The following is a 14,895-nucleotide window of genomic DNA, read 5'->3' on the forward strand; positions in this document are numbered from 1 at the left end:
AGCCAACAGCAGACAGCGAAGGAGTGTGGGAGGAGCGAGGAAAACTGTCGCTATTGCATGCACTATTTATTTTAACAAGAGCTGCTCATTTAATACTTATTTTCACTAATTAAAAGAGCGCAAAGAGAGCGAAAGAGAGAGGCAGACTGAGCAAGAGAGAGAGAGAGGACTTTTGCGTATGCAGATGCGGCAAGCGACAGCAATTTTCCGCTTTTCCGTTGCGCAAGTTTCATGTCTATGTAAACAGCAGCTTGTGTGTGTCTGGCGGGTTGCCCAACTCTCTTTGTGTGCAACGAGTGTGTGCGTGTGTGTGTGTGAGTACACCACATACAAACACACATACAGTCAAACAGTCGCACACTCGCACACTCGCACATCGACTGTTTGGGCGCACTTAAATAATGAATAATGACGAGACAGGCAATTAAAATAATTTGCGGTTTTACCGTGCGTATGCGCATCATTTAATTTTACATGCAAAAGAGTAAAGCGCTTAATACACTGCCACAAAAATAGGTGCAGTAAACCTTAAATTCAAGTACTAACTTCCATATGTATGTATGTGTATAGTGTAGCCTACATTCTGGCCACGCTTCGCCAGTGAAGCATCCAAAGCTGCTTAGCTCGCCTGCCCCGTAAAGTAAACTGAGCAAAACGCACAGCCAATTTGCACAGTGTGCCCTACCCACACACACATAGATAAAAGGATGTATATATGTATGTGTGTGTGTGTACTATACACTCAGCTTCATCAATGGACCAATTAAAGCGTCGACTCTGACGCTGGTGTTGGTAACAAGCATCTTAAAAGTAATTAAAACGAAAATGGCATAACAAGCTGCTCATTAAGAATGCCGTCGTCTCCCCTCATTTTGTGGTTAATTATAGAGGAGCGAAGCCGAGCAGCGCTAACGAGCGCCCAGCTCCACTTCATCCAGCCTCCCTCCTCCCTCCCATAACTAAAGTCAACGCAAAAGGAGCTGAGGAAAAATACGCTTAAAAATGCCGACTGCCAACGACAACGTCAGCACATAAAGACGATCGAGACTTTTGCTGGGGTGCAGGACGAGAGACGCAAGACGAGAGGATGCCGTTGAAGTTCATTAAGCAACGTCCTCGTGCCGTCCTGCGTCCACTTAACGATGTCACTTATACGCCCCATTGTGCGCTCAAACCCGACCCGAAGAGCACGAGCAGCCAACCAACCAACCAACCAGGCTGTCAGCCAGCCTCTGCTGATGGCCAGGCCATCCACTTAGTACTCTCTCTCTCTCTCTGCTCGCCCACATTCCCTTTGTCGTCATCAACATCATCATCATCAGCATCGACGTCATCATCGTCATCGTCCATGAGGGCCGCTGCTGCGATGCGTATAAACCGCAAATTGGATGCGATATTAAATTGTCTGTGCAAAGCGCATATAAATTTTTGTTCAATTTAAAATATTCTGCACACTTCGAAGCTAAAAGAGAGTAGCTGAAAGAGAGAGCAATACAAAGAGAGAGAGATAGAGAGAGAAAGCAAGCGAGAGAGTCAGGCGCGTGTTGTGGGCGGTTTAAGTTTTATGCGCCGAGTTTTACATAGAGAAAAAGTATAAAAAGTAAGTTTGAGGGGGGAAGAAGGAAAAAGCCAAGGCTGGAGCTGAATGTTTGTCAATTGTTTCTTTGACAAGAATTAACAACTAATAAATAAACTGATTACAAATTAAAATTTGTCTAAAATTCAATTAAGCTTGACAAAAATTGGCAAATACAAATGTTAGAGTTGTTGTTGTTGTCGCCGTTGCCTTTTGGCCATTAGACGTTGCCTTGACTGTTGTCGTTGTCGTTGCCGTTGCCAGCCACAAGAGCACAAAGCATTCATGCATATATGACTAAGAACAAACCAGGCATAAGCAAAAGCAACAACAACAACAAGAACAACAAAAACGAGGGGCACACACTCGCATCGCACACATTTAAAATATAAAAAAGCTGAGATCCATTTCGTAGCCAACGAAGCGCATAAGCAAACAAATTTTGCGCTAAATAATTTGACAATTACTCACATCCTCGAGCGCATTTTTGGGTGGCAATTCAAGCGAGTGAAAAACTATGTAATACTTGGAATAAATGTGCGAAAGAGAGAGTTGCAAGCAGTGGATAAGCAAGTGAGACAGAGAGGGAACACAAGAGTGAGATGGAGAGTGGTGAAAGAGAGGAAGAGAGCGAGAGCTTGGCCACTCTGGCTCAATGTGGCTAAGACCCAAGAACAGACCATTACGCTTGCTAACGAGTACAAGGCAAATTAAATCATTAGATGCTAGTCGAGATTAGCCTCACAGTTCCAACAATGTGAAAAAGGAGGAGTCACTACACTCAAAAAAACAGAAATGCACTCAAACCCAGCAAGGGGCGTGTGCAACCAAAACAGAGAGAGAGAGAAAGAGAGAGCGCTCTCGCAGTTTCACTCAAAGCAACCACCAGCAACAGACGCCAGAACAGATTTGTTCACTTTCCATTTAGTTGACTTGCCACGGGCCACAGTCACAGCATCTGGACTCGAACGCGAGCGAACGCTGAGCATCAGCAGCAGCAGTAGCAGCCACCCTCAAACTCAAACTCAGAGAGCTCAACAAATTTGTCGAGCATTTCCATTTCCGTTACAGCCCCGTCTCTGAGCAGAGTGTTGCACGCGCGCGGATTACGCTCAGCCAGCAGCGGGATAAGCGAACAGCAGCAGCAGCAACAGCAGCAGCAGCGACAGCAGCAGCCTTAGAGATATTCAGAGATAGCGCGCCGGCATCAGTGACAGTCGATTGGCTGCAATCAAGGTGACAACAACACGTCGCGGAAAATTTTATAACGAAGTCAAGTCAATTATAGAGAAATAAAAAACAGAGCAGATTACAGAACTGATTACAAGTGAAGTGAACTAAGCGAAATAAAGAACTACAGTGCGTGATAAAAGTGAAAAGTGCTTCGAACTTGCGACATGGTGATGTTGCAATCGCCAGTGCAAAAGCCCAGCGACACAATTGGGGCACAGCCCACGGCCGTCGGCGGCCTCATGAGTCCCAACTCCAATCCCGATTCGCCCAAGTCCAACACATCGCCCGAGTTGGCGAATGCTGCTGGCAATCAGCTCGGTTCAGCTGCTGTCGATGTCAGCGTCTCGAGCAGCGCCTCCTCCGCGGTGGCCACCAGCATTAGCATTAGCACCGCAGCAGCCAAGATACCCAAGTTCATTATCAGTGCCAGCGGTTCAGCTGCCAAGCAGGAGCAGGAGCTGCGCTACTCCATCGAGCGGCTGAAGCAAATGACCAGCGAATCGGGGCTGCTGAGTCGCTTGAGTCCCACCCAAGAAGACAGCGATAAGGAGAAACTCATCAACAACAATAATAACAACAATAACTTGACCAACAATAATAATGCTCGCCGTTCGCAATCGCCGCCAACTGGCGTCGGCAGCTTCACGTTGCCCGCGCAACAGCGCAAGTTGCTTGAGCTGAATGCCGTGCGTCATTTGGCGCGTCCCGAGCCATTGCAGCATCCACATGCGGCACTGCTGCAGCAGCATCCACACTTGCTGCAGAATCCGCAGTTCTTGGCTGCTGCCGCGCAGCATCATCATCAACAGCAGCAGCAGCAACAACAGCAGCAGCAGCAACACATGCATCATCATCATCACCATCATCCTGCGCATCCGCTGCCACATCATCCAGCTGCTTCAGTCTATCATCTGCGCGCTCCCAATGCAACAGCTCCACCATCGCCCGCCACCTCGCCACTGTCGCCACCAACATCGCCGCACACTGGCGTCCAACAGACGACACATTCCGAGCCGCAGACTACAGCAACAGCAACCACTTTGGCTGCTCATTCCGCGCTTCCAGCAGCACAGTCAACGCTGCCACCACCGCCACAACCTGGCAGCAACGACATGGATCTGGAACGCATTAAGCTGGTCGCTGCGGTTGCTGCGCGCTCCAATCAGCAACATCAAGTGCCCAGCACATCAACAGTCGCTGCTTCCACCTCTGCCTCCAACTCAACAGCGGCCACAGCGGCCTCGACCAGCTCCGCCTCCGCGTCTGCCTCGCCCACTGGCCGCGACTTAAGCGATTATGGCTTCAGAATACAACTGGGCGGCCTGGCAGCGGCGGCTGCAGCAGCGGCAGCCACATCGCGGCAAATTGCGGCCGCTAATTATGCGCGTAGCGACACCAGCGAGGAGCTCAATGTCGATGGCAATGATGAGGATAGCAACGATGGCTCTGGTTCGCACAGCACGCCGTCGGTAAGTTTTTCTTTAATTTGCCACTTGCCACAAGACGCACTCTTCAATTTTATTTGCCTTTGCCTTTGCTTTGGTTTGGTTTTCTTTCTTTCGCTTTAGGTCTGTCCCGTGGATCTGACGCGTTCTGTGCCCAGCAGTGCGAGCAATGCGAACTCCGCCTCGACCTCGACGGGCAGCGACAGGGAGGCGGCAACGAAGCGTCTGGCCTTCTCCGTGGAGAACATATTGGATCCAAATAAGTTTACGGGCAACAAGCTACCAGCTGCAACATCGCCACCCTTTGGCCATCCGCGGCAATGGAGCTATGAGCGCGATGATGAAATGCACGAGCATCTAGATGATGAGCACAGCGAGGATATGTCTGGTGAGTGTCTGACTGAATGTACTCACTACTCACTCTACTTTACTCTACGATTGCCAGACCTGCAAATCGTTGTTACTCTTCTTCTTGTTATTTCCAACGTTCAACTTTATGTGAACAGCCATTTTTATGTATGGGGGGAGAATGTTTGTGGGCTGTGTACTGCCTGTAGCTTTTTGTATGTTTTGATTTTGATATTGCTTCGTTTTTTTTCTGGTGCCAAAACTCCAAACTCTTCACTCCCAACCCCTTCTCTATGATTTCCTAACTCGTTCTGCAGCCAAGTTGCCATATTGAACAAGCAAAAATTTGATGTTGCCTGCTTTCAGGCGCAAGTCACGTACACACATATACACGCCCACACATGCAGACAGCTGCTGGAGTGGGGGAAGGAATTGGGGCTATGCAAGCATTTATATTTTGCGTATATTCACCGGGCAAACAAATGTAGCAACAATACGAAAACGAAATGCGAGCGAGTGTGAGAGCGAGAGGAACGTGCGGCACACAAGAGGATGACGCAACTTGTTTAGAAAGAAAACTGCACTCATATTCAACAGGGATTTTCCATGGAATTTGTTTTAATTGATTGATTGATGTTTTAATTGGGAAAAGCAATTGCTGTGTGGAATTTTCCGATATTTCCTTTGGCTACATTTCATTTTCCATTTTTTTTTTGGCTCTCCTCTCTTCTTTTTTTTTTGGCATTTGGATCTAGTTGCTTATTTTTTCCTGTTGCCGTAGAGGCATGGCGGGGCGAGGCGGGGGAGGTAAAGCTGCGGAACTGTTGGCTAACATTTTTGCTGAAAATTAATTGATTTTCATGCTTGGCTCGTTGCAAAGAAATTGCTCAAATAAAAATTTGCAAATTTGATTGAAGTTGTTGTGGTGCACTTGGCAATGGGGGCGATCTCGATGGCGATGGCGATAGAGATGGGGGAAAGGGAAGGCGCTGTGAAAAGCATTGCTAAGCTGCTGCTGCAAAGCGCCAAAATAAACGATAGCAGAAAAGTTAGCGAGCAAAGGTTTGTGGGGGAAAATGCTTTATTATACTCGTTGCGCAAAATAATACACAAAAAGTCAAGCTATTCGCTGCGATTCGTTGTTGCGGTTTGTTTGATGAGCAACCAAGTTTTTGAATTAAGCACTTTAAATGAGCGAAAATCTTTTGAAACTGGCAAAGAACTAACGAGACGAGCACAAGAGATGAAAACGACAGAATTAGTAATGAAGGAGTAAATTGAAAATGTGTTCAATAACAGCAGTTTAAATGATTAATAATTAACATAATTCTTTTCGTTAGATACATTTAAATAATGAATGATTCTTATTACATTATTGATTAATACTTTCTATCTTATTTGATTTATTAAATTTATATTTTCATAGGCATTATATGATTTTCAACAAAAATCGTTTACAATCATCTTAATACCAATGTGATTGATAATAATTTAATTGTTTCGTTAGATCATTTTATAATATCCGATATTTATCACTAACCAAATAATTGATATGAATTAGTTGATTTTTGTATTTTATTTATATTCTTATATGTATAATATTTGAAGTTGAAGTTGACTAGAAATCTTTTTACCTTACCTGCTTTAGCGAAAATGTGTTTGTTAAAATTACTGAAATAATAATAATTCAAATTTGACATAACTTTCGGAAAAATCTTCCATATAGTAAGCACACCAATAGCTTACAGCAGTATTATAAGCAGAATTATAAGCAATTGTCTCGCCTTAGTAGAACTTTCTTTTCGCTTTTCTATTTTGTTGTGAGAAACTGATTAATCGACTGAATGCTTTGCCACATAGTGTCTCTATATACTCGACGATTCATCTCAATTCGAAGCGTTATTCGATTGTTTGTCTTTAATCAATATATTAGAGCTCTCAATATCGTGGGCCACAACAGACAATAAGCACACACAACTTGTCAGCAATTCACTTGGCTCAAAAGTGCCAGTTGCACACAGACACACACACACGCACAGTTGGGGCCAACACCCACATATTCGTAAGCACACACAGACATTTGCAACCACACCACACACAGACAAACAATCCACTCACTTTATTGGCCACTTCGGTAAGCGCTTATGTACGAAATTATAAACACTGGAAATGGCGCACACCACAACAGTAACAGCAACAGCAACAACAACAAGAACAAGAACAAGAACAATCACAACAGGCAGCAGGAACAGCAACAGCAACATCATTATCAGTAGCAAATTATCGGCCATTGCTGTTGTTGCTCTTTGCTGTTTGTGCATTTGTGTTTGTGTTAATAAAACACAATTAACTTCATCAATGGCGCAGCAAATGGAGATGGCGGCGGAGTCTACAGCTGCCTGCTGCTGCTACTGCTGCTGGTTGTGGTGTCGCAGTACTCGAACATAACTGCTAATAAAACAGACTCAATGGCCGCGCCAACGACCCCAAGCTGCGGCAACAACATGCGGACAGACAGACAGACAGACAGACGGACGGACGGACGGACAGTTAGAGGCAGCGAGGATAATGATGCTGTCGTTGGCATTGTTGTTGCCGCTACCGATGTTGTTGTTGTTTGTGTTATTGTTACTGCCAGTTTATTCAGTCAGTTCAAGTTTACAGCAAACGCAAAGCCAGGAGCAACCATCACGTATACGCAGAGTGTGTTGTTTGCGGCACCGTGATTCAACGATTGTTCGTTGCTTGGTGATGCTGTAGTCATTAATTAGCAAGGTACTTAATTACCGCACATTCATTAGCCGCTTCAATAACGCTGTCACCCACAGAGAGTGAGAGAGAAAGAGAGAGCGAGCAAGAGTGAGATAGAAAGAGAGAGAGGAATGGACAACACTTAATTTTATGGTCTGGGAGGTGCTAATGTTGCTGTTGGTCGCTTCAGTTTATATTAGCGTAATTATGCGGCCTTTTGTCTTTGTGACTAATTAGATTTGATGACACTTTACCTTCCGCTCTCTCTCTCTTTCTCTATCTATTGCACAATATATATGACATCATATCGAGGATGTGCATTGTGTGCATATTTAATAAATATTACGCATACGTTGTCGCAAGTCTCTAAGGCGCCATTCATTTGCACTGGTCGCCAGGCGCATAGCAATTTGCATTTCATTTAAATTGCAAAACAACAGCAACAGTAACAGCAACGACATTGAGAGCAACTCGAACTGAAAGTCAAAAGCATACAACTAGCAAATGCACTAAAAGCAGCGACGAAAGCCACAAAACAAAACACATTTACTTATGTATATACACAATAACAGATGCAGGGCACAGGAGAGGTGGAGAAGGAGGGGGGGAAGTGGAAAATAAAAACAACATGGATACTACTCGTAGTTGAAGCTATGTGGAAATGCCATGAAAAACTGTTACATGCCCTGCACAGCCTAGCCAAAGCCGAGGCAAAAATGCGCCCCAAAAGTCATATGAAAAAACATGCGATAACTAAGCGAACCAAGCGGTAGAGGGAGGAAGCGGAGACAGGGGGCTGTTGCTATTGCTGCCGCTTGCTGATCCTTGGGGTTGAGTTGGAATAAAATGGTTATGTGGCAACATTTAAATGTGGGTGGACATGGCCGGAAACAACCCCCGAAAAAGTAAAATGGCTGCGAAAACTTTTATTCTTTTCAGCACTCAATTTGGCGCTCTCTCTCTCTTCTTCTCTCTTTGTCGCTCCTTCTCTCTTTCACTCATGTGTATATAGCAGCACTTTGTATGTATGGACTGCGCTCAGACTCTCATCGTGCGGCTCTGGGGAGACATGGAGACATGGACGTTGGCATTCGTGTGTGCGTGTCTGTAAATTTTGTAAAGTTAGGCGACAATTTTCGTTGAGGAGCCAAAAAAGAGAAGCAGAGTCGGGTTTTTATAGTACGCCGTCATCAGCAACTCATTTATTATTTTATGAAAATGGCAAAATGAGACGACAAATGCTCCCCGGGGTCGCATTGGCCAGGCGTATGCGATTATAATGATTGCGACAATGGCGCTCCATGAATATGCCACACAGAACCCAAATTTAAAAGCTATTTTGTAAGGCTTCTCCCCACCATCTACCATAAGTGTACTATCTCTGTATGTATGCGTATATTTAAGGGTGTGTGTGCTGGTAAATTGTGCGGTGGTGGTGGTAATTAACACTCGGATTTCATAATTAAGTTTATGGCTTAAAACTGTAGCTTGTTGTCGGCCATGTTTATTTGCCGCTTAAAATACACTGAATCTATGAAAAGAATGAAAAAAGATAGGATACTGACTGTGCTCGACTGTGAGATATCGGTATTATTTTTCAAATATACTAAATTATTATACTACAAAACTACTACAAGATACCGAAGGCTATACTTGGTGTATTGAATGCTAAACACTTAAAATAAACCATAGAGTACTAAACATACCATATCGTATCGGATGTTGACGCTGATCAAGAATATATATACTTTGTGGGGTTGGATATGATTCGCTCCGACTTTTACATACATTTCCTACAGACGCAAAATTATAATACCCTTCTGCCCTATGAATAAAAAGAAAGTTATAGGATAATGAATCAATGTTTTGAGTTTGAGGATTTCTTAATTAAAAAAACTAATTTTTTAAATAAGAACATATTTCTGAATTTCAAGAATTGTCAATGGAGTATTTTTTAGAATTTAGAATTTTTCCGTGTTCAATTTTTACATCGTATTATTAAGATTCGAATATTATTTTCATGATTTCAGCTCGTATTTTCTGTGTACATTCGCTGTGTCAAATGCAAACTTATTTTCAGAGTAGATTTATAAACTATTTTGTTTCAATATTATGTTTCATTTCATTTTACATATTTCATAAACATTTTTATCGGCTCCAATTACAATGCAGAGCATTTCCGCTTCGTTGTTGGCATACATTTCTCATTTGTTTCCTTTGTAATACGCGCTTTCTGTCTCGCTTGCGCTTTAATTTAAATCGTTGTTGTTGGACCCGAGGGGGAGTTGAGTTTGGCTTTTAAATTGCACCAGCGAGTCGCTCGAGAGGGTCTTCATATATGTGTATGTGTGTGTGTGTGTGCACACTTCTGTGGGTTGGTAAATGAGCCTTGTCTGCGCTTTTGTGCTTTCATAAACGTCGCTTTATCTTCGACGCGCCATATCATCAAAATTGCTTATGAAGTGCTTTCGGCGTAATTATAATTAACTGCAGTTATTTTACATCTGTCCCACACACACTCACCCACACATCGAGTGATAAGTAAGGGACAGAGCTGTGGCTTGTTATGATAGCGATAAGTCGAAATGAGACTTTACTACATATGAAATAATATATAAATGTTCCTACCAAGGCATTATCAAAGGACTGACAAATATTGTTTTTCCTATTAACTTTTATGTACATCAAATTGTACAAATTAGTGAAGAATATTTCGTACACATTTTTTATTGGAAAATTGGGGTAAATATTAAGAAAAGTTTTATCAGTAATAGAACAAATTCATTAAATTTTTTACTGTACTGTACAATAATTCTTTACTGTATACTGAAAAGGCTTTTATATATATAAGTATAATAATATTAACGGAAGAAACATATTAGAACTTTTGAGAAATTTTGTTTTTTAAGGAAAGTATATTGAAGTCTTTTCTAAGAGTTTTCAATTAATTAATCAATATTCGTAATATTTATATATTCATAAAACTACATAAGCTTTAATTTCTTGAATCTTCGATAATTTGTATTTCAATGGAATGATTAACATTTAAAAGACAAGATTCTGAAATATGATTTGAAATAATCACATTAATGATAAATCTTTAAATAATTTTTAAACAAATGGTACTTTTTTATAGTATAAGACTCGACTAAAGTTTAAAAAAAATGAAATAATAATAACTTACCCATATCAAACTTAGCTCAATTTTGATTGACAGACAACTTGTTACTCATACGCCATGTTGTATAGACAGATTGCTGGCATATTTGGGCGGTACATTCTCCGTTCCTCGTTCTCCATCCGTTTTCAGTTTTGTGGTTGCAGCGCTTATTAACCAGCTGCGGTTGCGGTTGCCACTGCTGTTTATTGGCCTCAAACACAACCCCTTTTTTTTTAGGCGGGCAGCAACAATACGAGAACTTCAATCCCTTAGCCTCCCCCGTTGACTCGCTCTACGCTGTCTGCCTGTCTGGATTGCTGGCCTTTCGACTTTTTCGCGTTTGTTTGCCAACACATTAAACGTCTGGTGGCATGCCCCACGCGGAGCACGGCGCAGTTAATTCAATTGACTCAAACCAATTGTGGTCAGTCATCGATGGAGTTGGAATATCCAGTATCGAAGAGGAGATTCGAGCATCTAATGTGCCATTAATGCATATCAAAGTGGCTGCAAACACTCCACAGCCCATTACCAGTGCGAGTCGCATTTGCATTTGCATTTGCAAAGGGATGCACGTTGGCATTGCCTGGCCAGCAAATTCGTTAAATATTAAATGAAGCGTTCATGTTAATTTTCTGTTTAATTGCCGCCGCGCTTTTAGGCATCGCTCTGGCCAGGCTAATTACATGCAAACACGGCCAATCATGTTGACCAATTACCAGTCGCATACAAAACAGAGAGAGAGAGAGATAGAGACAGATTGTGATTTATTTTGAGATGGAAGTTGACAGTTTATGAAGTTACTTTTCCTATGTCTATGGAAAAGGGTTTAACACAAACAGAGCACGTAACTTGTTAGATAATTTGGCAGACAAGCATAAGTGCTGACTGCATAAGTGAACACAATCGCTGAGTTGCATCATTTGTTATGGCCATTCGATTACATCAAGAGAAACGTGCATAATACTTATCAGGTAATCAAGCCAAAAATATGCGCTGTGGGAAAAAGAAATCTCTCTCTTTTTCTCTTACTCTCTTACTCTATCTGTGTAATCGATATGCCAACCGATAGGGAAAGAGAGTGTGAGACAGAGTTGTGGGTGGTTGAATGGACAGTGGACAATTCGCTGGTCAGTGGTGGGCTTAATTGAATTTTGATTGCCGCATCATTGCAATCAATTCCAGGATTGCACGATGACCACCATTCACATGTGCGCCAACATGTGCCCAAAAATTCCAATTAATTCACAATGTGATTGATTTCCGCTTACAAATCTGGCACTGTCCCTTGGGCCACAATCACTTGATTGATGATGCTCCTGTTCGATTCGGTTCTCTTCTGTGTTTGGTTTATGCAAAAAAACAAAACCATGCTGCGTATTTTGACCTCGCTTTTCCTTTCTGTTCTTACAGCTCAGGATCTCAATGACATGGATCAGGATGATATGTGCGACGATGGCAGCGACATTGACGATCCCAGTAGCGAAACGGACTCAAAAAAAGGCGGTAGTCGCAATGGCGATGGCAAGTCCGGAGGCGGAGGCAGCGGCGGTTCAAAGCCACGACGTGCTCGCACAGCTTTTACCTATGAGCAGCTGGTGTCGCTGGAGAACAAGTTCAAGACGACGCGCTATCTAAGTGTCTGCGAACGCTTAAACTTGGCTTTGAGTCTGAGTTTGACCGAGACACAGGTGAGAAACGAAGAGAAACTAATTACCAACTGTATGCTTAGTTGTTCAATTGTGTTTGGCAGGTCAAGATCTGGTTCCAGAATCGACGCACCAAGTGGAAAAAGCAGAATCCCGGCATGGATGTGAATAGTCCGACGTTGCCGCCGCCCGCCGGTGGCTCCTTTGGACCCGGCGCCTATGCAAGCAGTCTCCTCTATCCCCATGCTGTACCCTATCCGCCCTATGGACCCTATTTCCATCCGCTGGGGGCGCATCACTTGAGCCACTCGCACTCATAAAATTGCAAGATGCAACAGCGTTTGTTGCAACTCTTCGAGAAGCGTGCCAAGGGGGCAACAGCAGAGGCGCCTTGAGCACGCATTGTAAATGTCCAATTGCTTTAAATGTTGTCGTCGCACCTGTAAATAGTTCTTGTATAAATTCATATTAAATAATTAAACTAAATATTGTAGTGCTTAACCAAAGATGTTGCTAAGTCACATTAACTTGATAATATTAATTATTTTTAGCACCTAAGTGACATGCAGAATCAAAAGAAAACCAAATCGAAACCAAATATGCCAGACATAAATTAAGTATAAAATATATTAAAATAAATATTATAAAAATGAGAAACACAAACAAAAATGGAGATTTTGCATATGTTGTGGAGTGGGCAAAAAACAATTTATCGCCATGACGCACAGACAGACGGGAAGAAGGACCCTCTGGCTGAGCGTGTGAAATGACAGGACAACAATGTCAAGTCAAGTGTAAAATTTTAAATTTGCTTCTCATTTGCCGCGTGCAGCTCAGCTCACACTCGGAGTCACAGAGGCTATTCAATTATGTGGCAAACGAATACGAAATTTCTTAATCCGATTTGTATGATACAATGCGGAGCACACATATACGAGTGCGAGCCCAAAAAGTCGGGTAGGTTGTTGTCAAAACAGAGAGACAGCGCAAATGAATAAATTCACGGGCACACACCTCGTGCCCATTGATATTATAATAACTACTCCGGCTTCGGCTTCGTGCTTCAAGCTTGGACTCCTTTCTGGCCAGCACGGATAATTGAAACAGAAATCTACGCATGGCCAGCAACAGGAACTGTGGATTGACGAGTGCCGTTGACAGCATTGACGCGCGAGGTAAACAAACAAACAAGGATTCTCAGCCTGAAAATCCTTTTATATCTATTACGCCACCACGCCCAAACATACTCCCCAAAACTGAGTCTGATCCTGAGCTTGAGCTCTGTGTGAAAAGCCACGCGACACGCGAGAAGCGTATGAAAATTTTCCACAAATTTGATTGCATTTGCGGGCAATGCCTGCCACGCCCACTCCGCCCAGTGTCGACAAGGATATGCGATGCTTTTTCTGCTCGCTGCAGCGGCCATTTGCATAAATAATTTATTAAAAATTTGCTTTTACATTTGTTTTAAGCTTTTGCTTAAGTACTTTGCAATTAGTCGCACAAATCCTATTTGAAGCACACCCACACACACACACATGCATATTATGCATGTGTGAGTGTGTGTAGGTGTACGTTAATTTCTGTAAATGTAAGTCACTAAATTATTCAACTGCAGACATGCCAGCGCATTTCGCACACGATTCAACAAACTGCGAGCTGATGTGCACAGCAAGAGCGTGAAGTCCTAGGCGAGAGAGGAGAGTGACAAGAGGGGGGAGAGTAGGTGGAGTTTAATTTGCATACAATTAAATGCTAATTTCAGTTGCAATGCGGGAGTTTAACCTGTTCTATTCTCACAGTAAGAGCAGCTTCTAAATGGCAAAAGTTTCTTGTACAGAAACTAATAATGTTTGATTTATCATATTACAAATGGGACAAGATCTGATAAAAAAAGCATTACTGTAAAATTAGAAATTTAAATTTGAAGTAATTATTAGTGGTGCCTTCCATGATTTATTTTTATTTTTAAGAATAAAATATTAAATATTCGAGGAAATAAAATAACTTACATTTCAAAGAAAGAAAGCATATATTACTGATTTTTGCTGCACTTGATCAATTTATTTATCAATTTTATTTTTATAAACGAATTTATAAACGAAATTGCACTGAAATTTCGTTCATAAAAATAAAATTTATAAATATATTTATTAAGTGCAGCAAAAATCGATAATACATTATATTTTAAAATATATTTGGGGACGACATTTCAGTGCTAATAAAAGCTATTATTGATATATGTGATTTACTTTTCTTTTTTATAGGAATCGAAATAATAATTAATTTGATTTATTTAAATTAAAAGAACATTTTTCTTACAAATATACACAAAATTGTGATGCACATTATATTTTGATATTATTTTACCAATTTAACAAAATATAATGTATGATCTCCATGATATGTTTTACTTTTTTAAGGTACAAAATAATAATTATTACAGAAATTAGAACACTTATTAGTATGTACTTCACAGAATTTATTTATTTTACGAAGAAAGAAAATTAAAATTTATAGAAGACGACGGTAATTGATAAAAATAACTGTTAATATGTGCTTGCTATGTCTTTTTTTGTATTTCAAAAAGAAAAATAACAGAATTAGATGTAATTATTAATGTGTGCATTATTACGGAAATTAAAATAATTTTTAATGAATGTTTTTTCTATATTACATAGTTTATTTTACTTTCAACCCACATAATTTTTTAAGCAACTTCAAGTTAAAATA

General features: G+C 41.6%; 1 protein-coding gene across 1 annotated transcript; it reads left to right on the forward strand.

Annotated features, from left to right (window-relative positions):
- The first annotated feature begins 1,689 nt into the window (after positions 1–1,689).
- Positions 1,690–12,765, forward strand: LOC132786922 (homeobox protein slou). Its single transcript, XM_060793655.1, has 4 exons — positions 1,690–4,278; positions 4,378–4,642; positions 11,927–12,204; positions 12,267–12,765. Exons 1-4 carry the CDS (start codon positions 2,974–2,976, stop codon positions 12,480–12,482), a joined length of 2,064 nt encoding a protein of 687 aa, XP_060649638.1. The 5' UTR covers positions 1,690–2,973; the 3' UTR covers positions 12,483–12,765.
- The last annotated feature ends 2,130 nt before the right edge of the window (positions 12,766–14,895 follow it).

The sequence above is a fragment of the Drosophila nasuta genome, chromosome 2R (genome assembly GCF_023558535.2).
Source record: "Drosophila nasuta strain 15112-1781.00 chromosome 2R, ASM2355853v1, whole genome shotgun sequence".
NCBI classification, from domain to species: domain Eukaryota; kingdom Metazoa; phylum Arthropoda; class Insecta; order Diptera; family Drosophilidae; genus Drosophila; species Drosophila nasuta.

What these genes read in the sequence shown, in the direction of transcription:
- LOC132786922 (XM_060793655.1), top strand. Translation starts at nt 2,974, where the DNA reads ATGGTGATGTTGCAATCGCCAGTGCAAAAGCCCAGCGACACAATTGGG. An exon ending in GTTCGCACAGCACGCCGTCG is followed by an intron (nt 4,279 to 4,377) that starts GTAAGTTTTTCT and finishes CTTTCGCTTTAG; the next exon opens with GTCTGTCCCGTGGATCTGAC. An exon ending in TGAGTTTGACCGAGACACAG is followed by an intron (nt 12,205 to 12,266) that starts GTGAGAAACGAA and finishes TGTGTTTGGCAG; the next exon opens with GTCAAGATCTGGTTCCAGAA.